The following is a 25,526-nucleotide window of genomic DNA, read 5'->3' on the forward strand; positions in this document are numbered from 1 at the left end:
ACTTTAGGTAATAAAGGCCTTTTAAATTTTTATTTCTGTATGTATTTATTTTGGTTTTTCAAGACAGGGTTTCTCCGCGTAGCCCCGGCTGTCCTGGAACTAACTCTGTACACCAGGCTGTCCTCGAACTCACACAGATCCACCTGCCTCTGCTTCCCCAAGGGCTGGGATTTCAGGCATGCACCACTGTGCCTGGCTCAATAGAGGCCTTAATATCAGAGATGAGTCTGAAAAGACTGGATTCAAGTATAAGATAGACATCCCTTTTTCAAATTCCTTAGGACTAGAATTGTTTTATATGGTTCATTGTTTTTCTGTATGTCCGTGAGTTCTTCAGGATGGCACGCAAGTAAAAATACAAAATTCCTTGCTGGCTTCTCCATGTTTTTTGTTTTTGTTTTTTTTTTTACATTGAGTAGAGGGAGCAGTAGATAATATTTTCAGTGTGCCTGAAATTTGACTGTTACTCCTCACTTGGGGTTGGGTGGGGAATCATCTACCATGGCATGATGTACAAACTCAGAAAGTTTTAGACTTTGAGGCATTTTAGGGTGGAGTTTGGAAATTATTGCTGGTCACTTTGTATCAAAAACATCGCTGATTTAATTTACTTTTATGTACTAACTCAATTAAAAATTAGGCATTAGAAAGCATGGGCACAAATGGTAGGTGTAGAGGTCTTTCACTCTAACAAGATGTCGAATCACAAGTTGTCAGAGGGTGCATTTGGGCATGGTTTGAGGTGTTTCTCAGGGGCTGATTTACAGAGCCAAGCACTCTGGAGTGCCAAGGAAGAAAGCAAACCTACAACAGTGCTCAAAGAGTTATTTTTCCTGCCACCCAAGATGAATATGTGCTTCTTTGGGAAATGCTTTTTTTCCCCCTCCAACACTCTCTTTTCCATTTTTGGCTACTGGCTTGGTCTCTCCAGAGTGGGGAATACAGCCAAACCCATTCTGCATTTTTCATGGGAGACTTCGGCTGTATAACTCTATTTTAAATTGTCACACGATATATCTTAGACACTGGGGACGCTGCCTATGCTTTCTTGTTTGTAAAGAAAAAGATGCCCAAAATTGTCTGTTTTTATAGAGAGATCTGAGAATAAGGACCAGGAAGTCCACATAAAAGGCCATAAGAAGTGTGACTTGCAATCTACTGCACCACGCTCCATCCTTCACCTGAAATTTCAACGATATGTTAAGTCACTATGGAAGTGATGAAGTAACAGATCATTTAAAATTTTCAGAATAAAAATCATATCCCAACAATGCACCCTAGCACAAAAATTAGACATGGGGGGGGGTGTGTGTGGAAAAACAATCGATAGTTAATAGCGCTCAAAGTTGGAGACAAAGGTATAAATTAAGCAGACTTTATACCGTTCTTATTTAAGGTCCTCGGTATTTTCCTGAGTGAGTACTGTCGGGCCTCAGAGCTTTCTCATCTACCTGAAGAACTATGGAAGCTAGAAACTGACAGACAATCCTCTCACTGGTGCTAGCTGATTCCGGTGCTGGCGCAAGTGGGTGCTGCATTGGGGAAATTCTTAAGAACCTAGAAATTGTGTGGGAATCTGAGGGGGGGGGGGGAACATCATCAATTTTGCTCTCAAGATGCTGTTGGCTCCAACTTGGAGACAAAGGTACAAATTACGCATGAGACAGCAGCAGGAGCAGTTGGAGTTTGATTTCAATAGGGAATCCAAGGCAGACCTGATGGTGGAAGTAAACAACTGTTAGGAAGCAAAAAAGAAAAAAGAAAAAAAAAGCAAGATAACAATAACAGCAACAACAAAAACGTAGAGGAAAGTGAAGGGGATGGAGGGTGTGAAGAGGAGAGATGAAATTAAGAAATGAGTCAAGAAGAAAAGAAAGCTTGCCGGAAAGGAAAAGAAATCTACAGATGAAGTCACAGAGTGCATTTAAGCCCAAACAGTCTAAGTGTTTTGAAGGTCAGGCCCAAAGGGGGGACTTGATAATGTGCTAGACAGAATTCTGTGAAGACTCTAAGGTGGGTGACTGGCCTCCCCGTCTCTCATGAAGGAAAGTGTTTAACTGGGGCGGCCTTACAGTTTCAGAGGTTTAGTTCATTATCCTCATGGCAGGAAGCATGGTAGCATGCAGGCAGACATGGTGCTGGAGAAAGAGCTGTAAGTTCTAGATCTTGATCCAAAAACCAGCAGGCAAAGGGGACTGCCAGCCTGGACATAACTTAACCATAGAAGACATACTTTCTTCAACAAGGCCATAGCGCCCCTCCCTAAGGCATTCAAACCCATGAGTCTATGGGGTCCACACCTATTCAAACCACCACAGGTGGTAAAATAAAATAGGTAGGAAGTTCTTCTTGTAGGTTTCCAGTACCCTGTGGGTCCTACTATTTCCTCTTTCTTCCATGCTACTCTTGCCTAAAGTCTCAATCGGATATCCTCTCCTCTGACCCACTTTCTTGGTAAGTAAAGATTTTCATGGTACGTATCCCTTGGACTAGTGTTTTGATATAAGTGAGTATATACCGTTTGTCTCTTTTTGCTTCTGGGTGAACTCTGGTGCCCCTTTTCTGACCATGTCCCCCGGATGGGGAGACCTGGTGGCACTCAGAGGAAGGATAGCTAGTTACCAAGAAGAGACTTGATATTCTGAGAGCATATATAGGGGGAGGAGGTCTCCCTCAGTCACAGACATAGGGGAGGGGAGAAGGGGAGAAATGGGAGGGAGGGAAGAATGGGAGGAAACAGGGGAAGGGCTAACAATCGAGATGTAATATTAATAAATTAATAAAAAAAACAAAGAAAGAAACTGAAAAAAAAATAAGTAGGAAGGACCAGCCAAAATACAGGGGACTCAGGATAGAGATTCGGGAGAATGAGAGATCCCAAGTAATGAAGAAAGTTTATAGAAAGGAGGGATGACTACATCCCTACCCACATATGCAAAGAAGAACATTTTTGAATGCAAAGTCTATGTAATGCACTGAGATATTTGTATCTTGCCAAGTGCCTTGACAGTTTTAGAAGGTGGGGGGTGGGGGGGCCAACCTATATTTACTAGGTGCTTATCATGGATCTGAGTTGTATTAGTTATTATCTTAACGTTCTAAAATCTTTCTAGCAAGCCCACGGAATAAATACGCTATACTCACTTTTAAAGCAATCAAGAGGAACTAAGGGACAATACGTAGGTCAATTACCCCAACTCAATCAGCAACAGCAGGGAAGCAGAATCCACCACCCTCCAAGCTGTGGCCTCCACCACTGCAGTCACAGCAACGCGGCAGCCTCCAGTCAGCCTCTCCTGTGAAGGCTCCATCACTCAAGCAGAGCCCGCTGGAATGGAAGCCTCCCTGGGTTACATTGGAAAGTCTTTGGACTTCCCTGAAACTCTGCCGTTCTCAGTTATTTTCATGGTACTCCCTCTCGCCTTTCACAGTGCCTGAATTGAGCATCGACTAGATCATTGGAATGTTTAAAACAGTCACCTTCCTGAGAAGGCACACCATTCAACTGACTGACCTGCCTCTGGCCTGGAGTAACAGACATATCGATGTCCTGGATGAATGCATGAAAGTGATGGTGGCACAATTGTCACAATGTCATGGGATAAATACTGGATTAATAGCCACATTCACTAAACAGGCTGCCACCGTGACTTGAGATGTGCTTATTACGTGTAACAGCGAAGATGAAAACATCTACTGAGTGGCAGAGGACACACAATGGCTCTCAGCGGTGTGTTGCTATTCACTCTGAGGGATGATCTTAAATAATTGCCACATTATTCAACCACTAAGATAAATAATTATAGAAAGTATATCTTCATATAGCTTCCCATAAGTATGCCAGTACTTCAGACTTCATTGAAAACCGGCTCAGAGTGGTTCCCAACCTTTCTAATGCCGATACCATTTAATTCAGCTCCTCATGTTGTGGTGACTTCAACCATAAAATTATTTCCACTGCTTCTTCATAACTGCAATTTGGTGCTGTTATGAATCATAAGATAAATATCTGAGATGTAGGATATCTGATATAGGACCCCAGTGAGAGGATCATTTATTTGACCCTAAAGGCGTCACACCACTAGCATGTTGACAGGTTGAGAGTCACTGCATTAGCATGTAAATAAACACATAAACGCATTACACGTCTGCTTTTTATTAAACAGCCCTGAAGTGGGATATTAAGCCTCACGATATTGTGTCTCAGTAAAATTTAAAATTAATTTAAAGAGAAATCAAAGATATGTTTTTGCAATTTAAACTTGACACCTAGTCGAATGTATCATCCTGTTGATGTATTTCTTGCATGCGCAGCTGTACAGGCTAAGACGGTAGCAATGTGCAAACTCACACTCACTGAACAGCCTCGTTACAGAAGATCTGCACCCACAGTCAGTGTTTTGAGGTCAAAATTATTAGAGTTTATGGTTGTAAACAAACGAAAAGCAGAATTGCCATGGCTACATGGACTCTACTGTTTCCACCCCTTTCCCCACATTTTGCTCTAACGCAAGAGTGCTAAAACTTTGTCTCACTTCTCCAATGTGATAAAATGCACATCTTTTCACTACCTTAAACAAACAAGACATGCAATTCAATTGGGTTGTCTTGACTACACTAAGATGTTGAATTTGCTCTAAAGTATCTATTAAATCATGGTTTAATTGACAGTTTAAATGAAATTGATTTTTTTTTAAGTCACCACCTTATTGACTTCTAATTCTACAGTTTAACCAGTCTAACATACAACCCAGTGGTTTCTAGTGTAAGATCGGAATTGTTAGCACTGGGATCAACTTTAGAGACTGTCGTGACCCCGGAAAGCGAATCCACGCCATTCAGCAACAAGCCCCTCTCTTCCCTCTCACTTCTGGGCATTCTGGCATTCTGTACTGCATGACTGCTGATCTGTTTTCACGTGATGTAGAAACCTGCTCTGGACACTTCCTGTAAGAAAAATGCCTTTGTTTTTTTAAATTTTACTTTAATAGTTTCTTTCTTTCTTTCTTTCTTTTTTTTTTTTTTTTTTTTTTTTTTTTTTGGCTTTTTAAAAAGTATCAGCTTCATGTAACATGTTTTCACAGTTAGTGTCTTTTGCTGTATGTGTCAATGTTTTTTTATAGCCACCCACATATATTCTACTGTGTGGACATATAAAAATTTATCCAGCTGGGCAGTGGAGGTGCATTCCTTTAGTCCCGGCACTTGGGAGGCAGAAACAGGCAGATCTCTGTGAGCTCAAGGCAAGCCTGGTCAACAAAGTGAGTTCTAGGACAGCTGGAGCTGTTACACAGAGAAAGCTATCTTGGAAAAACAAACAAACAAACAAAAAACGAAACTAAACTAAACTAAAGTTAAACCTTTATCCATTCATTAGCTGAACATTTGAGTTGCTTCCACTTTCAGACTGTAAATAACTATACCACTATGACTAATCAGAGTTTTAGGTGGAACTACTTTGATTTTGTTGAAATAAATACTTGATATTATAACTGCGGGTCATGTAAGAATCTGTGTGACCTTCTGAGAAAGCACCCAGACTGTTTTTCAAAATGTGCATATACAACACTTTACACTCCCAATAGCAACGTACAAATGATTTGCTTTCTCACCTACAGGTGCTATCTAACATTTGAAATATAACCTCAGTGTGTATGAGGCAGTATCTCTGGGTGGTTTTAATTTACATCTTCTTGATGGCTGATGGTGTACAGCATCTTTTCATGTAGCTATTTTGTTTGTTTTTATTTTAAGTGTGTCTACTACTTAGAGTCTTTGCACCCATTTTGTTTCATTACTGGAGATGGACCAGGACACTGTATATGATAGGCTCCGCCTCCACAGTACTCTCAGACCTTAACACCCTTAACCATGCCCTCTTATTGCTGAGTTGTGTCAGTACTTTAGACATTCCATATAGGAGTTACCAGTTGGAAAGGTGACTTTCAAATTTTTCTTCCATTCTGTGGACTGATTTTTCACTTGGTCATATCTTTTGAAGCACAAAAGATTTTAGTTATGATAAAATCCAGTTTATTTTTCTCTTATTGGTTGTATGCTGGTGTCATTTCTAGGAAACCACTGCTGAACGTGAGGTCATTTTTGCTTCTTTCTACGTTTTATCTTTTACAGTTATTCAGGCTTAGATCCATCATGAAATACTTTTTCATATATGCTATGAAACTTGTCTTAAACACAGCAATCGGGGTTGGAGGACTTGTGCTGCCAATCAGACCTCTCAAGTAATTAAGATAATGACAACATACCAATAAACATCTTTTTTTAGATATAACCAGAAATGTTCCTGCAAATCCCCAAAGCATACTAGCAACTTTAGAAGGCCTTTAAGTATGCACTACACACAAATTTTAAAAAATATATACCTTATTATACATTCTATAGAATTTATAAAGAGAGCCAAAATGTACGGATAGACAGTACAAAGGACAGAAACTCCCTCAGGATAAATTAGTGTAGGCTTGAAACGTTATACTAAGAGCAAACCAAAGCTGATTGATCCGGATCCATCTGACAGCACTAACTGCTTATCGAAAACTTCCTACTTATTTGTTTAGTGTTATAGTCTCCCACTATAACGAGAGTGTTTCTCACTTACTCCTGACATCTCATTTTACTTCTGACAGCGGTTCTCAACCTTTCTAATGCTGAGACCCTTTAATACAGTCCCTCACGTTAAAGTGACCCCAAAACCATAAAATTATTTCCCTGCTACTTCATAACTGTGATTTTGCTGTTATGAATCATAATATAAATACTTGATATGCAGAATATCTGACATGCAACCCATAAAGGGTTGCAAAGCACAGGTTGAGACCCACTAAGATAAGATAATGTATGTACACTGCCAAACATAAACACACAGGTAGCAAAGGACTGGATGCATAGGAGGGTGGACAGCTTCACTAACTCAGAATATTCATGAGCAGGGTACTGACACCAGTTAAGGATGCCAGCCCAGAGACGCTGCTGTCTGCTGCTCCATGGTATCTTTCAGTTTGCTCATGACATGTTGAGTGACTAAGAGTCATCTGTCACAGTTCCCAGAGACAGCCTTTCCCATCTAGTGAAGAATTACTGTTAAGTAGCAATGCTTATTCATCCCTGCCCTAGCTATATATAGTGAGACATTTCCAGGGAAATACCCAGCAATCTGATATGAAAATTCAATAAGCGATACTCTTCTGTTAAAGTTCCAGGGAAACCCTAATCTGTTTGATTCTGAATAAAATTAGAGAAAACCTTTCTTCCCTATGGTCTCTAGTAGAAGTTCATAAGTTTGATGACTACTATTATTTAAATATTCATACTTTTTCAAATATTATTATTGATTGAATACATGCTATGCAACTTAATGAAAAGACTATATCTCTGACCCTTGCTTCAGTCTGCTCTTGTATCTGTCTTTTGTATCCTAAAATATTACATTACATACAGACTTGGGCCTGAAAGGATATTAGTGTTGCCAGGTAGAGACTCAGGATCTAGGGTCTTTTTCTTTTGTGTGTGTGTTGAAAGAACACTTATTCTTGTAGGTATACAAGTGTGTGCATGCATAGATGTGGAGGCAAGAAGACAATCTCAGACATCCTCCTTTGTTACCACGTACCTTGTTTTTGGAGACAGGGTCTCTTATTTGTCTGGAGACGTGTTTCTCAACCTGTTGGTTCAACTCCTTTGGCAAATTTCTATTTCCAAAAATGTTTACATTACAATTTATAACAGTAGCAAAAATTATAGCTATTGAGGTAGCAACAAAAAAATAATCTTATGGTGGTGGGTTAAAGGCTCGCAGCATTAAGAAGGCTGAGAACCCTGGCTCTGCTCTAGAGTACTCTAGAACTTGTTCTGCTCTAGAGTACTCTAGAACTTGTTCTGCTCTAGAGTACTCTAGAACTTGTTCAGTTGACTAGACTGGCTATCTAACAAGCCACAGGGATGGACTTGCCTGTGTCTAGTTCAGGTCCTGTGCTTGTGTAACAATAGAAGCCACTGAATTATCCCCATCATCAGTTTCCTTCTTGAGACCATTGCTAACCATTAAAAAAAAACTATATTTCTTTCAAATCCATGTTGAGTCCTGACCTCCAACATGGTGGTCTTTGGCAGGGTTCTCTGAGAAAGAACTGTGTCATGAGAATAGGGTCCTCCTCATCACGAAATCAGTGCCATTCTAAAATCAAACAAGGAAAAGCCTGCTTCCTCCCTCTTGACCTTTCACCTCCAGAGTTGTGAGAAATAATCCCATTATTTAAATTATCCAGTTACGGCAATTTGCTGTGGATGCTCAAATTCACAATGAAAACTATGATTTTGATTTTTAAAATGGCAAGGTGTACTGTTTAAAACTACAAAAAATAAAAATAAAAAAAAATTAGACATTAAAACAGGCATTACTCTGGTCTCAGTTCACCAAGAAAGGACCACATGTTACCTGTATCTACAGATCTGTAAGTAAAGATGAGGTAGACACCTGAGGAGGACTCAGCTTTCCTGACCACAGTGCCATTTCACCTTCTCCACACCTTTTCCCTGACTAGAATGTATACGCATTTGCTGGGGATACGGGGACCATCCTGTACCATGAGGAAAAAATTGGACGACCCAACCAGTGATCCAGCATCAATAACTGCTTAGCATGAGAATTCTGCTTACATCAAAAATCCTTACGTCTGTGATCCCTTCATGCCATAGCTACAGCCTCTCTTTGGCTTGTAGCCAAAAACTCTGGAGCCAATACAGAGACAGAGAAAAGCAAATTTATGAGAGTTAAACTCAATCACCTCTGACCCCTTCACTCAGGGCTGAGGCGAGAGGGCTGTAGGGGAGATCAGCTGGAGCAAAACAGTGGAGCCGTGCCTCAAAAATAAAAATCTAACTTTGGCCCTGAAAAGAAAAGCTAGAAAAAGTACAAATTAGGCGACGGGATACTGTGTATGCATTGACCCCCTCAGTCTACCCACTGACTCACATCTGGGATCACGTGCTGACCACGTATAAGGCAGCTACATAATTACTGGCCAAATCCTAATCCAAGACACCTCTGAGAGTTAATTCATCCCTATCAAAATTTACATGAAGAAATCGGCATAAACCAGAACCGTGTGGAGTGAACCAGGGCACACGCTCTACCCATGGAAGGCGAATGTGCTCTGTGGCCCTGAAATAATAAAGCCTTTCCCAGTTCAGCTGACTGAAATATACACCACTTGTATTTTAATATGTTTAATTACGTTCCCCATTGCAATGGCTAGATTTTAATTTAAAGGAAGTACAGAAATAACATTTAGGTGCTAACATATGGAGAATGAAAAGAACATCACCGTTGTGGCCTTGTTCCGTCTATTACTGTTCTAATTTGACCACCTACCACACACTTTTTTGCTTGCTTCATTCATGTTATTTTGCTGAGTGTTGTCTGCTTAAGCAGCCAACTCCTTCACGGATGTGGTTACAACAACGGCTTGCCTCTTGGTCGACTGCTTCAACAGATCTCTATTCCATTCACATCCCAATTAGAACACCACCAACAACAACCACAACAACATCTCAGTTGAAAGGTGAAAATAGGCTGGGTCTCTATTAGCATAATTTTGTCTGGAACTCCATTCTCTCTTCTCTATGGTGGCTTTAAAAGTCATGGGTGATAGACTTATTTCACATAATGTGCATGCATAGAGACATTTCAAAAAAGACAAGTCCTCAATGTTGGAAAACTGGACCATGTTGGAGGAAGGAAAAAAAGAAAAATAATTGCTTTGTGTCTTCTTGCATAAGCCCAAGATACATCTAGAGTGAAAAACCTATTAATTTTTAAGATAGTATGGGAGGAGACCGGATGTGGATGACGTTTAGTTGCTCTATCTTTGTCCCAGACCTTTTGTCCTCTCAACAGTGCAACATTCCAGACACTTGTGGCATTAAAAGGTCTATGCTCTCAGTTCCAAACGCTAGTATTTTTGTCTTTTTTTTGTCATCATTATTGTTTTTTAATTTTTAAAGAATTCTATACATTAGCATTGTGTTTAAATCATTTCAGCCACCTCTCCCTCCAGTTTGTCCTATGTCCAACTCCCTTTCAAATTCATGACCTCCAATCTTTAATTATTATTGTTCTATATATGTAAACATGTATATACACACATATATACACATACATGCATACATATAAATACAACCTGCTGAGTCCAGTTAGTGTTGCTGTGTGCATGCATATTTTGCGCTTAACTCTTGGGATTACATAACTCATCAAGGGGTTTGTCCTTGTTTTGTTTTTAAAGTCAACTCTTGTTCAGATAAAGTCCAGTCTTGAGACTTAAGCTAACTGCCCCTAATTAGATGAGAAATGTTCTGCCACCAATCACCTAGCAGCCAAGGTGGCTAAAGATACCGGATTAGGTGGTGCAGGGACTATCACTGTAACTAAGGATGGGATGGCTCCTGCATGAGTCTTATGTACTGACCCCAGGGACCTGACTATTCTGACAGCCTTCTTTGATGTGTCCAATGCTGGCATGCATGGTATTTCGTACCTGTAGTGCCAGCTTCCTAGAAGCTGAGGCAAAAATTCTGTCAATTCCAGGCAGACACAGGTCACAGTACCCTCTGGCCTTCCTGAACTAGAAATGAGACCTTGTCTTGGAATCAAAATAAAACATAAATAAGCAATATATATTTGTGTACATCATATACATACATACGTACATACATACGTACATACTTACATACATACGTACATACATACGTACATACATACATACATACGTACATACATACGTACATACGTACATACATACGTACATACATACGTACATAAATACATACATATGTACATACATACGTACATACATACGTACATACATACGTACGTACATACATACGTACATACGTACATACGTACGTACATACATACGTACATACATACGTACGTACATACATACGTACATACATACATACGTACGTACATACATGCGTACGTACGTACGTACGTACATACGTACGTACGTACGTACATACATACATACGTATGTACATTGCAGCTACTAACATTTTTACAGTGAATGTTAAGTAACTATATTACACATTGTACTTAAGCCAGAAAGAACAAAACGAAAATTTGGTATGACTTTTAAACAATGCAAGCCTAGGTCCTCATCCTCATTCATATTGTTGTTAGAAACTGTCTTGCTTCTGTTCTTCAATAGAAAACATCGGTAGAAACATATATGCTGATTTTATAGAGTAGACCAGCATTGGGGCTAAAGCAAGAATGTTTTCTGGAAGTTGCAAACGGTAATGAGTATATCCAACATAATTTGCCACTGGACAGTAAAGCAGTCACGACCCACTCAAAGGTGAACCATTCACTGCATTGGAAAGTCCACAGGGTCACAGTGGGGAAGTTATTCCAAACTTTTTGGACCAGACAGACGTGAGTTATCACAAGAAATAAACGCAATGATGCTCCATCACCTTGCTCAGCAATATGTCGGCCTTCATATGGGAACTGCAGTTTTTAGTGCAAATATTAACCTGTATCATATATAACCTCTAACTTCAAAGAACATGTAGCGTGGTAGGGTACTAAGGTATACAAAGCATCCTACATGGTAAGTGGTACTTATGGTCCCTTAACCCAGTGGAAGAAAGCCAATGACTAATTCTTTCTCAACAAAGGCAGAATAACCAATGAGAATTTATGCCACATGTTTGCAGATAGTTAATTGCCAGGTTCTTGAGCTGTGAGGATTCCATGTTCTCTTTTAGGTCACCATTGCAGTTCAATTAACATATATATATATATATCAAAATGGGAAACCAAGTTATTTTGGGGACAGATGTTGTGGCCAAAAATTACTCTAAGATAAAAAGGAATTATTCGGATTTCAAGAAAATCATAAATTAATGAGAAGGGGAAAAAAATCTACGTTCATGACCTAGATTACATTCTTAACGATATAATCATTTAGCAAGCTTCTGGCCTTTAACTTTCTTTACTCAGGTGTCATTAGCTTCAAAGCTCCAGGATTCGTTTGATATTATTAGTGAAGACGCACTCATTTCTATCCCACCATCACCCTCCCTCTTTTTCTCTCCCCTCCCCTCTAAATGCCATGCTTCCTAATCGGCCACCCTGAATATGCCTCTGGTTTGAGATGTTTCCATGCAGAAGTAAGCTGATAAAGGAATTGAAATTGTGCTGGGAGGGTTGGGGAGATGGATACGTAGGTGAAGTGCCTGGAATGCAGCCATGAGGCCCAGAGACCAGATCCCTAGCACTCATGTTAAAGGCCAGATACAGGGAAGTATGTCTTTAATTCCAGTACTATGCAGGTAGAGACAGAAGGATCCTCGGGGCTCAGTCGATAGCCAGCTTTGCAAATCAGTGATTTCCAAGTCAGAAAGAGACCTTATCTCAAATATAAGGTGGAGAGAGATCAAGGAAGAATCTGCAGTTAACCTCTGACTATCACATGTATATATACATATACATACATATGTGTATGTATGTATGTATGTATATGTGTGTGTGTGTATATATATACATATATACACACACACACCCATGAGCACATGAACACATACACAGGCTTACATTGCAGACACGTACACACACGGGGATGAGTGAATGAGTGAATGAATGAATGATTAAATAACTAAATAAATGAATGTGATGAATGAATGAATACTCTGTAAGGAATAACTTCATTTCTCTGCTCTAAATAGATTATGTTTTAAGTGTGCTACTTTCTAGGGTAAGGCAGACATTTTTCGCTGAGGTGTAGGGAAGTGGGTGGCTTCCAAGAAGATGTCATGGCCGTTCTTTATCCTCTACACCTTTGTTAAGCAGTGTGTCTTTATTACAGAAAGGCAAGCATGGCAATCCAAGCTTTTAAAGCTGCTTGGTCAGTCTCAACACATGAGACGCATGACCAGTGAAACCTGCAGAGCCCCAGACAGGAGCCAGAAGTTATGCAAAGCCGAACCGCAGGGCCTGGGTCGTCACAATCAGAAACACGTTGACAAAGATAACTGTCAGACAGCCAATTAATTATTGCCAGAATTAGACTTCATGATGTTATATCAGCAACTAGCTCAACAAGGGCTTGGCAGACGTCTTCATCTGGGGACTGCGGTGCTCATCTCTGTGAGAATTCATCCTTATCACAGAGGATCTCTACTTTGAGCACTAGATAGGATCGGCAAGGCATGAAAGCAATTAATTTGAACACAAAGAGAAACACAGACCAACGTCTTCGCAAAGCCCCAGATGAGGAAACTGTTTTGACTGCAGTTAATGTGCAAATGTTTATTGTGTGCTGAGCGACAGGAAAACTTGGGCATCTGTAATAAGGGAACAATAAAAAACAATTAAAGGCAAAAAGGAAAGAGCGTGTTCTTCTCTGCTGCGTCTTGTGGGTGGAAAAATGATCTCTGACAGCTCTCAGTGGACTCTTTTTTCTCCTCCAGAGGCCCCATTCTCTGTGCCTCTCAATAGCTCTCAATAACCCTTTCTCAAAATCCTAGAGTTGTCGGCAGTCTCTAAAGTGTCTGCTCTCACCCGACCTAGGTGTGAAAAATCTAAGAGCTGTTAAAAAGTTGTGCATTAATCAAGCAGCCTGCCATCTGTTTTCCTAATCATTGTTCTTAGTGTCTTTACATAAAGCTTCTAAAGAATTGTGGGTTTGATTAAAAAAAAAAACCATAAGACTACAGGGTAATAAATAGTTCATTGTGAGGGACAGTAAGAGCAATGTTGCACGTTGAACTAAAGTTGCTTCCTCTTAACCTTCCTCGTGTCTATCAAGGGACATCATCTTATTCACTTGACCTTTCTCTTTCCTAGAGAGAACTTCTGTCACTCAGCAATAATGACGTCAGAGTTGATGCAAAGATCTAATGAGACAGTTCATATGAAAGGGTGGGGGAAGGTAAGAAACAGTCCGCCATGGAGGGTGTCTTTACGGATGTGTCCAAGCATGGAACAGCATCATGAAAATCTTGCAGGTTTCTCTTCAGACCGGGATCTATGCCCTGGTTCTGTTCCTGGGATCTGCTTATTTAAGTCAATCACCTGCCTAAAGTCACTGTGCTTCATCAAAAGTGAATAGTTCGCTTCTGCCCCCTCCCTCAGCATTGCTTTGAAACCTGAATACAAATCTAAAATCATTTTCAAAGGCAAAACCAAATTTATTATCTGTGCAAACACCATCGTTAATATGGCTGTGAAAGCACTCCTTACAGCTGCTGTCATGATAACGTACTAACACTGGAATGCAGACTAGTTTAGAGAAGAGAATTGGTCACTGCCATAGATTCATATACCACTGCTACTGCTTAAGGCGGTGGTAAATGAAAAACAGTGCTTGTGGAATTTTATCTGCTGTCTTGGTTAAAGACAACTACCATCAGTTTATAAACTACCTAATTCATAAAAATAAACAACGATTACAATAAAAAAACAGAGCTTTCACAAACGTATTAATCATTATTAATCAGTGAAATGTCAGTGACATGTGTGCTAAGTACATCAAACTTCTTTAAAATGCAAATTACTCAAATTGCTTCTTAAGTATAATTTTTCCAGATGCAAATGTCAAGGCTCCCAAGTTGTCCAAATCATTCACTTATGTTTTTTACTTCCCAAATGCTGGCATGCCGGAGGCACCACTCCAGATTTTTTCTTTTTCCATTGTTTCCTTCCTCTAAGCTAGGGCAAAACAAAACAAAACAAAACAAAACAAAACAGAAAAAAACACAGTAGGAAAAAGAAACCCATCAGCTGCCTGACACTGGAGACAGGCTACCAGAAGGATTGTGACTATCACAGATGAAGAACAGTGAAGGCAAATATGTTTGTGGGGGTAGAGCCAAGTCAACATAATATGTTATAGCATCCATTTCTGTTGGTGGTTATACAGTTGTTGGTTAGGAATTTAAACTTACCCTAAAACACCAGGATGAGGCAACTGTTGTCTTTTGTTTGCAGGACTTGTCCTTAACACACAATGACAACTGTAGTTCAGGGTTGGGACTCTGTGTCATTCATTCAGAGCAGGAGAACCACCTGGCAATCCCTTCATGCTTTACCTACTACTGCAAACCCAGTGAAGTCTCATAGCCCAGAACCCAGAAGGGCTTCTAGGTTAGTAATACGCCACCACCGTTGCTCACTGATGCAGAACAGTGACACGTGTCTGTCTTTACCCAACAGAAAGGCGAACAGGAGCTCTGTATTTGATGTCCCTGCAGAACTTGATCCTGTGTTCATGCCTTTGACTGTTTTGTTTGGTTGCCTTGACTAGGGATCACCCTCAAGATCTCATGCTGCTTGCAAAACTCTACTCCTCAGCTGTCCGTTTAGTCCCACCTTGGCTGATTTAACTTGTGTCTCTTCTCTGTGATAACTTATAACCATAGCAATACCGTCACAGGGGTGCTGTTTGTTTCTAGTGAATTGCCAACTAAGCGAATAAATAGTTTTGTCAATCCCACAGACTTTGCACTGGTGTCATAAACTTCAACTACCAAGTCAAAAGCGCAGGTGGTCTTGGGCACAGAGACATCTAACTTTCTAATTGGCTCAAACTCCTCACAATAGTTACTTACAACAATATCTTTTGAAAGATAAGGAGGTTTCAGTCACCCATGCCTTGCATGGTCAGTTTTTTGCACAGTGGCATGTGACACAGCACCAATGTACATCAGATATATTTGGGGTATCTGAGGTTGACTGAAGGCATAAACCAGCACCAACTAAAGACCACCAAGACGTTTCCCAATGTAACCATCATTAGTTGTCCAATTATTTGTAGGAAATTTTCCTATTAATAATTAGAATGGGCTATGCATTTAAACTATGCAGATTTTTAGAGAAGAATTTCCTATTCGAGAGAATATCCTCATTGTTGTGACTGGGGGGAAATGTCTGTCTTGGGCCTCAAAGATGAATTCAAAGCTTATTCAATAGCAAGAGAGATGCCAACTGCTGGCATGTTAATGTGAAAGGGGCATTTCATTTCATTCAATGGTGATTTCCAATGGACATGTCACTAGAGCTGGGCTACTGGAAGGATTGTGAATATCATAGATTCAGAACACAGAAAGGCTAATATGATAGTGTCAGCAATGGTACGGCAGTACCATCCTTGAATATTCATTACAAATATCAATCTACACAGTGATTACTGAAAACACTGCACAACCAATTTCCCAGCCACAGTATGAAAATGATCTAGACTTACAATATATTCTCATCGATATTCCTCTATAGTTTAGTCATCAATACAAGCTTCAGTTCAAATTACTTACATATGAGAATTTTCAATGTGAATAAATTTATAAAGGAGGTAGACTTTAAGCTCAGACCTCTATGTACATGATGAAAATAGTTCCTTCTTCCTTTGACGCTCTTAGATATAACCATTTAAGAAAGTTTAGATGGTCTCATAGGCATTTTCAAAACATATTAAACTCAAAGAGAATAAAGCACGTAATAATATAGATTAAACATCAAGGGAGAACAGGTTAAACCAGAAAAATTAAATCCTAGACACTTAATGTGTATGTAAATAATGTAATTTATGTATATAAGGAACACTTTATATAAAATGCTTGTTCCAGACAGTTCTTTCACAGAGTGTGAAAGAGCTTTCATTTTCTCTACTTAAAACCAAAGTGTTGTTTAATTTTATTAAAACTATTTTAAATTCCTTTCAAAATGCACAATGAGTTTAAATTTAATCAAAGAAGTTAAAAACTTATACACTTAAAAACTTCTTTCTATAAAAATGTCAGAAGATACAAATGAATAAAGGCATGCCAAGTTCACATGACAGAGTATTTAATATCATTGAAATTCCCAAATTATCTAAAACAACCTATATATCCAATATCATTTTATCAAATCTTAATGTCCTCTTTTGTAGAATAAAAACTTATACTAAAGGGCAAAATAAACTAAAAAAACAAATGGAAAAGTAAATAAAGCAATTGTCTTCATATTTTTTAACCTTAAAACATGCATAAAGCTACAGTAATCCAACAGTATAACCCTGGCACAAGTACAGACACATTTTTCAATGCATGATGCTAGGAAAATTTCATAGCTATATACAAAAGAATTAAAAGGGCACTTTAAAACATATTTTTTAAAAGCCACTCAAAATAGATTAACATAAGGTGAAGTTAAAGTTTCTAGAAGAAAACTAGAATCAAAACTCATGACAATGAATCTGCCAATGATCCCCTCAATACAACACCAAGAGAAAAAGGAAAAAAAGGTGGAGAGCTTGGGGAACACCACCAAATAAAATGTCTACACAACAACCAACCAATGAAGTAAAAAGCCCACCTGCAAGGTGAAAGAAAATATTTGCAAGTAGTATCTGATAAAGGGTAAATGTCCACCACATATAAGGTAGCTCTAACTCTGCAACAAACACGGAAAACACGAGAGCAAACAAAGGAAAGCATACAAAGGAATTAAATATGTTAGTCTCCCAGGAGGCTATGCAGAAGATACCGTAAGAGACATATGGAACGTCAGTACTCTTTGGAGCATTGAAAATCAAATCCTGGCTCATCTTATGCTTGCGCACATCATATGTGCTGGGATGTCCAATGCTAATAGAAAAAAAAAAACAGTTTTAAACTCAGAATATGTCAAGTATTGGCTTGGAAAGAGGCATCTGAACAACTGTGCGTTGTGGGTAGCAACATGAAACAGTGTTGATGCATGGAAGATGGTGTGGGATTCTGCAAAAGAATTAAAATAGAGTTGTGTGGTCTAGTTACTTTATCTCTGGGCAGGTAGCCAGAGAAATGAAAGGATTTGTGAAGATGTACTGGTATCTTCATGGTTAGTGCACTATTAATCCCATAACCAAGAAGTAGAAGGAACTTCAATGTTTTTCAATAGACAAAAAGATAGTTATAATGGAATTTTCCTAAGTTTTTAAGACAAAAGTAATCCTACTGCACGCTATCACACAGATGAAAATAGCATTTTGCTAAGTGACATAACTCATGGGAGGGAAAAGGGGGAAAATGTCTTAATGGGCATGCTTCGGTAGTTCTAGAGAGCTGTTGTCCAGAGTATAGATATGATTAACAGGAAAGGGCATGCAAAAATATTAAGATGGAAAAACTGATTTTATGTACTTTTAGCCAAAAAGGAGGGAGAGAGAGAGAGAGAGAGAGAGAGAGAGAGGCAGGTAGGCAGGCAGACAGACAGACAGACAGAGACAGAGAGAAACAGACAGATTGATTTATTGTCTGCTCATAGGATGATGCACCCTCTCTCTCCAAATAGAGGTTAAGGACAAGTAAAATAAAAACCTCAAGGCCTAACTATCACTGTTAGAATCAGCATCGCCAAAGCAAGCATAAGTTTCCTGTGGAATAGAAATGGCGCAATATTAACTGCAGCTTCAGACCAGCCTAGCTTCAAGTCCTGAAGAAAGCAATTTATTTGGTGTAGAGTCCTCCCAAGTCAGCTGGCTTAACTAAAGTTCTTTTGCACAAAGCAAGGACTAGAGCCCGGCCACACTGGTTTATCCTGCAATGAAAAAGGAAGCTCCAACCCTGAAGCACAGTGCAGTCTGTTACAACAAGAGCAACTAGACAAAACCACACCCCACCTCAGGCTCCTGCACTCACCCCATTGTTACCCTACGATAATATTGGAATGACTTAAGACTACTCTAAACCAGAGATTGTGGAGGCTGGATAGAAGATACCAAAAAGTTGCGAGAGCACAGCAATATATACCTCACAGGAAGAACTATCAAAAGTCAAGAGAGAAGAACATGTCCCAAAGTTGAAACACTGTTAAAGAATTAATTCTAAAATATAACTAGAATGTGATTATAAAATGGCAGTAAGAAAAATTAATGCTTAAAATACAAAATCATAACAATGGGAAACACTGACCAGTTATGTTAGAAATGCTTCACGAGATAAGCTAATAACTTTCTGTAAAGAGTGAAAAAAGCCATACAATTTTTAAAAACAGGAAGAAATAAATCAAGACTAGGAGGGCATTAATAGAAGCCATTCAGCATTCAGAAATGAAAAACACCAGGACTGAAATCACAAAACAGCATAAAATTTGAACACAATTAGTTTGAATGTTTTTAACTTACATCACAGAAGTAGCACAAGAGACTGGAAAGCGTGATTGAGAGATGAAATGATATGGGATACAAGTTAATATTTTTAGAATTGGAGAATTATAATTCTCTGGATTACAAGTTCACTACAAATTCCTAACAGGCAAAGACAATTTAAGAGCAGGAACTATAAAGTGAAAAATATTTTTTAGGTTTCCATAGAGACTTCCTAAGAGGAAATATTAAATTGACAACAAATTCCTACATTCAACAACAGATGCCGGAAACCAGTGGAATAGCGCCTCATGGATGCTAGGGGAGATGCTGGTCCAGTGTGACACTCACAGGTACCTGGACTACAGTCAAAGGGAGGAATAGAAGGAAGCATGCAGATGGATTCCTGAGGCAGGAACTCACAAGTTACACAGAGATGCTCACACCAAACCTAAGTCCTCCAGACACATAGACCCTCACATGGAGAATAACAAACTATGGCAGTTAGAGAAACAGGGAATGCAGCAAGACTAAAACACACACACACACACATACACACACACACATACACACACACACACACACACACACACACACACACAGAGCTGTTCATAGAAAATGCTTTTAAACACTGGTAAAATACAAACACTGTCTACAAAGAATTCCTTTTAAAGTACAGCCAGTCATATTGCTGAGATGGCCTCACTAGCCAAGAAAATAAAACACAGGTTGTGAGCTGTTTAGAAGTCAGAAACACAAAACCACTCATGAATGTTTGGAGTCGTGTGTGTGTGTGTGTGTGTGTGTGTGTGTGTGTGTGTGTGTGTGTGTGAGTATGTATGTATGTACGTATGTACGTATGTGTATGTATGTATGTAAACTGAAAACCACCAAAGGAACAGAAATGCAGCTTGAGTTTAGAAGCATAAAAGGAGAATGAGAAGATATCAGTAATGCAAGTGAGTTTAAAAAGATAAAAAAACCAAAGTCGGTTTCAACATGCAAAATGCAGTGATTACAAAACAAACCCAGGTGCATCAAAAACCATGTCAGATATGTCTATAGCTACGTTTATGTAGATATAGGCTTATAAAGATATGCATATAGATACATGTGGTATAACTAGATGAGATATATAAGTTATAGAGATATGCATATATATGTATACCTAACATTATGTATAGATAAATTAGCTCTCCAGGATTTTCAGTATAGACATCAATTGCTTCTAGCTCCACCTGGAAGAAATCAGCCCACCTTTCCTATTCTTCCTCCCTCCAGCTTCTTACTGAATGGAGAGAGCTCAAAGGTAACATGGACACATACCTCCAGCTTAAATCTGAGCAGAGACCAGGCAGTATGGACAAGATACCCTCCCACGACTGAGTCCTCTCGGTCTCGGCTTCGCCAGGGCCTCTTCAGTCTTATCAGCCACCAACTCTCCCTCCACGTGTCTCCTGATGTGCACTACTGCGCTGGGCACAAGAAACGCGAAGCTGCTTTCCAACTGACTTCAAGTCTCCGTACATGGCAAACACACAGGAGAGCTGAGGTCAGCAGCAGCCTTCGAACTCACCCCCAGGCCTCTGCCCTCATCTCTCACTGCAGCATAGCCAACAGAGGAACTGCAGGACAGAGTGTAATGAGACTGTATGCTCTGATGTTGGTCCCTTTAGGCCCATTGTGGACTGGTTAAAACCAGCATTCACCCTATCAGTCTGGCCCAGAGACAGGGTGGGGTTTGAGAGAGAGAACGAGATGACCTATGCCACACCGGTGATCTACTGAGAATCCTAAGGCACTTGCCGTGGTATCCTAGCAAAGAAAGCACTATGGTTTAATAAGCAATCCTATACACAGCTGACCAAAGCAATCTTATATCGCCAAGTATGCAATGCAATAAATAACTGATGGCTTTACAAAGAGGTTGGATCTATTGCAGAATTCTGACTGCAGTTAAAACTGTACATTTCTTTAAAATGCCTCCCTGCTAAAGACCCTGGTCCCATGCACCTAGCCTTGTTTCTAAATAAGAAGTGTAGAAAGAATAGCACCGCGAAAAAGGTTTAGAGGATGAACCTGTATCCCCTTCCTCCCCAAACATTCTATACACAAACCACTGGCCAATAAAAATGAACTCTAGCTCAGTGGCATAAGCCTCATAGCTTCTGCGGCCTTGCACCCTGTGCCTTTGCAAACCATGTGATGCTTTATTCAGTCTTTACCACCATCCTCAGGCTTTCTCCACATTGTAGTTCTGACCCCAGTCAAGGTTTGCCTTACTGTTGTTTAGCTAGCTAGAATTATTCAACATAGTACCCTTCTTTATGTTTCCTTTGATTTTTTTCTATTTTGAATGACTTTGTGAGGGGCTATAGCTTAGCATAAAACTATTGCCTAGCAGGTGCAAGTCCCTAGGTCAATCTCTGTTGCTGAAAAAAAATTAGAGAAAAATGTTAAAGCGTTTTCTGATGACTTTACATAAAGAGCTGTTAGTATATATACTACCGTGCATGAAAAATGAATGCTTGCCACTCTGAAAATATTTCTATCTTTAAATATTATTTTTGATCAGCCAGGAACGGTGGCACACGCCTTTAATCCCAGCACTCTGGGAGGCAGAGGCAGGTGGATCTCTGTGAGTTCGAGGCCATGCTGGTGTACAAAATGAGTCCAGTACAGCAAAGCCTAAACAAAGAAACCCTGTTTCGAAACACCAAACTAAAAAACATTATTACAAGCACCAACTTGAAAATATGTACACATGTATAGCACATGTAAATGTATATTCAAATCTGAATACACTCTGAAGTAGACTATCACCTTTAACTTTTAATATTATTTTGTGTTTGACAGCAAGTAGCCAAGAAGAGACTTGATACCCTATGAGAATATACAGGGGGACGTAATCCCCCTCAGGAACAGTCATAGGGGAGGGGAATAATGGGAAAATGGGGCGGGGGGAGGAATGGGAGGATACAAGGGATGGGATAAACATTGAGATGTAACAAGAATAAATTAATTTAAAAAAACCTGAAAAAAAAATAATACAATCATACATATTTATGGGGGACAATGTGACATATAGGTAAAGGGAAACAACATGTAAAAACTGACCACATAGGAGTAACTGGCCTATTCTTTTTTACCATATTTACCATAGGTTGTTGGGAACATTCATATGATAGCGGCTTTAATATACAATGATAACAGAGGCCTTACTAATAGCATGTGTAAGGTATGAGATACTCATTGGATAGTTGAAGTCCACTACCACTACTCAGTGTTTAACCCTCAGTTTAACAGCTGAGAAACAGAGGTGGACTTCCAGGGCAGCCTGTGCAATCACTGAGAATATGGAATGGGTGGCCATCTTCAGCTGTCATTTTCAAGGGACATTTTTTTCTTGTATGAATCACAAACAGGCAAATTCCCATAGGAGAATGCAAATTATTCAGAGTAGCTACATTTTTCCCAGTGTGTGAATTTAAAATTTCAAGAGAGACCAACCAGGATAGTATTAACTTAAAAATATATCTCAGATATTTAAAAATATGTCCATGCTCACTCAGTGCGGCCGCTGGTACTACACAACTTTTACTTGTAGATTGGAAGAGATATTATACAAGGGAGAGACCAACACCATCCTTTTAAAGGTCCAGAAGTTATGATAAAGTAAAAGAGTTATTTGTATGCACACACACACACACATGCACGCATGCACGTGTGCGTGCACGTGCACACACACACTGTGCTGACACGTGCACAATACACAGATGTCATTGCTCTTAATACAGAGTTAATTCTGCAAATTTCAGTTGTTTTTATATTAGATAATTCTTTACATTAGGGAATATGACATATTAGGCACTACTATGGACTTATTAAGCACAGACAAAAGCAGAGACTATGAAAATTTTTCCTGTACAATAATATAAAGTGAGCCCTCTATATCATCTGTGAAAGAAAAAGTATCTTACTCATTGAACTAAACAAAGGGTAAATTCAAAAACTGTACTTTCTGGAAGTTGAAGGTAGCAGTAAGAATATATAACATGGAAAATAATTGATTCATATTCATTCCCTGGGACATGACCCCTAACATCCAGATGGTAAAAGCCTTACATCAGTCCTGAACGTAGATTTGAAAATATAACGTGACATCAGTTTCTTAAAATGACTGCTTCACTAACACCACAAACACACACACACACACGCGCGCGCACACACACACACACACACACACACACACACACACACACACACACACACGAGCTACTTACTGAACTGTAGAGATAGCCTTCCCCATTCATGGCCACGTAGAGGCTGGCTTTCACCCCTTGGATGGCCACCACACGTAGTCCCACAGGAATTAGATTGAAGAGAGCTAGAAGCAAAAAAAAATAATAAAAAGAAGAAGAAGAAAGGAAAAGATTAGTGACTGTGTGGATAAATCACTTTGATTTTTGCAATGTTCTTTCAATTCTGAGTGTCAAAATCTATTTATTGGAAATAGTATGGAGAGAGGGTGGAAAGGGAAGGGGAGAAGGCAGGAGGGGGATGAGAAAATGAAAACAAGGAGAACTGCACTGCCTTGGTTTACCTCTGCAACACCTCTGTTACTCACAGAAGCTCCAGTGAGCTGTGAGTTGGAACAAAAGTCCTAGGTTAGAAGGACTGTGAGGGTCTGCATGGATCTGAATGTCTAGGTCATATGTCTAACAGATAATCTGCCACAGTAACCTCTTAATAGTAGAAAGTAACCGTTATTCATAAGAAACAGTAACATATTGTCTGTAAAGCATAACAGACCCCATTTCAATCTTCTTCTTCCTCTTCTTCTTCCCTTTCTTCTTCCTCCTCCTCCTCCTCCTCCTCCTCCTCCTCCTCCTCCTCCTCCTCTTCTTCTTCTTCTTCTTCTTCTTTGATTTTCAAGACAGGGTCTCTCTGTGTTAGCCTTGGCTGTCCTGGACTCGCTTTGTAGACCAGGCTGGCCTCGAACTCACAGCGATCTGCCTGCCTCTGCCTCCCAAGTGCTATGATTAAAGGCGTGCGCCACCATGCCCGGCGTTTCAGTCTTCTTGCTGTGGTGCTGCAAAGGTCTTGAGCGCAACAGTGGACACAATCATGGACTGACAGGGAGCAACAGTGGGGAGAGCTTGTCTCTTAATCTTTTTGAATCTTTGCATGTAAATGAAAATGTTGTTAACCCATGAGGTGATTTGAATGAAAGTGCTTGGACTTACCTAGGTGGACTGACTGTTTAGGGAAGGATTAGGAGGTGTGGCCTGATTGGAGGAAGGGTTGTGTGTCACTGGGGATGGGCTTTAAGGTTCCAAAAGCCCATGCCAGGCCCAGGCTCACTCACTCTACCTCCTGCTGGTGAGCTCTCAGCTACTGCACAACACCATGCCTACCTGCCTGATGCTCTGTGCCCTGCCGTGATGGTCATAGACCCACCCTCTGACACTGTGAATGAGGTCGCAATTAAGTGCTTTCTTGAATAAATTGCCTTGGCCTTGGTGAATCTACACAGGAATAGAACAGTAACCAAAACAAGTGATCAGGAAATTGTAGATAGTTTGAGCGAAAACAGATACATGTCATAGCCAAAGTAAAGCATACTATATAGGACATTAAAAATTAAGTTGGCAAGTAGATTCAAACAACCGGAAAACAGTTTGGCAAGTAGATTCAAACAACAGTCAAAGAGTTTGACTGTAGTCTATGTGAGTTCAAGTTGTCTGTAGCTCAGAATACTAAGCCAATGTGTCCACACAGAGAAAAACAAATGCATGGACCAGAAAAGACAAAGACTATGCCCTATGTTCCTTCTGGCAATGACTTGCTATGAAGTCTATGCCACAGCCCTGGTTCCAGTTGCTTCTCAGGTTACAGAAAGAGTATAAGCAGAAAGTACGACCATGAACATATCTGTGTCACACACGGGAAGAAAGCAGCCACCTAGTTAGACTTATAGACAGCATTGCACAGGGGCATTCAATGTCTCATGACAATGTCTGTAAAAGAGAATCTCCTACAGTTCTCCTTAATGAACTGACTAGTGGTCCCCATCTACTCTCTTTAGATAAAATTCCATCCATTCTGATCCTGTCAAATTTTAATAGAGTACATCCATCAATTAACCCAATTGCTTCCACCTGGCTTCTCCCAGCCAGCTATCTGTACACACAATGCAAACACAAGCATATAAGGTGTTTGGATTTTACTCAAATGCTCAGTTGAGAGTTGCAGAGGGTTAAGCCTTAGACTATCTAACACTAGTTAAGTGTCTCTTAGCCCGTTTTTAAGCCTGTCTTCTTATGTGTCATGGAATACTATATTGTAATAGTTACTTAAGTTGAGGTAAGTTCAGTTCTTCCTATAGACCCAGTAGTGATC

General features: G+C 39.8%; 1 protein-coding gene across 4 annotated transcripts in view; it reads right to left on the reverse strand.

The window, feature by feature from the left end:
- Fgf12 (fibroblast growth factor 12) overlaps window positions 1-25,526 on the reverse strand; it is a 540,804-nt gene that overhangs the window by 153,433 nt on the left and 361,845 nt on the right. For all 4 annotated transcript variants that reach the window (XM_051150804.1, XM_051150803.1, XM_051150805.1 and 1 more), the window contains one exon: window positions 23,408-23,511. In XM_051150804.1, coding sequence (XP_051006761.1) covers window positions 23,408-23,511 — 104 coding nt within the window. The remainder of the gene's footprint in view (window positions 1-23,407; window positions 23,512-25,526) is intronic.

This window comes from Acomys russatus, chromosome 8 (genome assembly GCF_903995435.1).
Source record: "Acomys russatus chromosome 8, mAcoRus1.1, whole genome shotgun sequence".
Classification (NCBI taxonomy): Eukaryota; Metazoa; Chordata; class Mammalia; order Rodentia; family Muridae; genus Acomys; species Acomys russatus.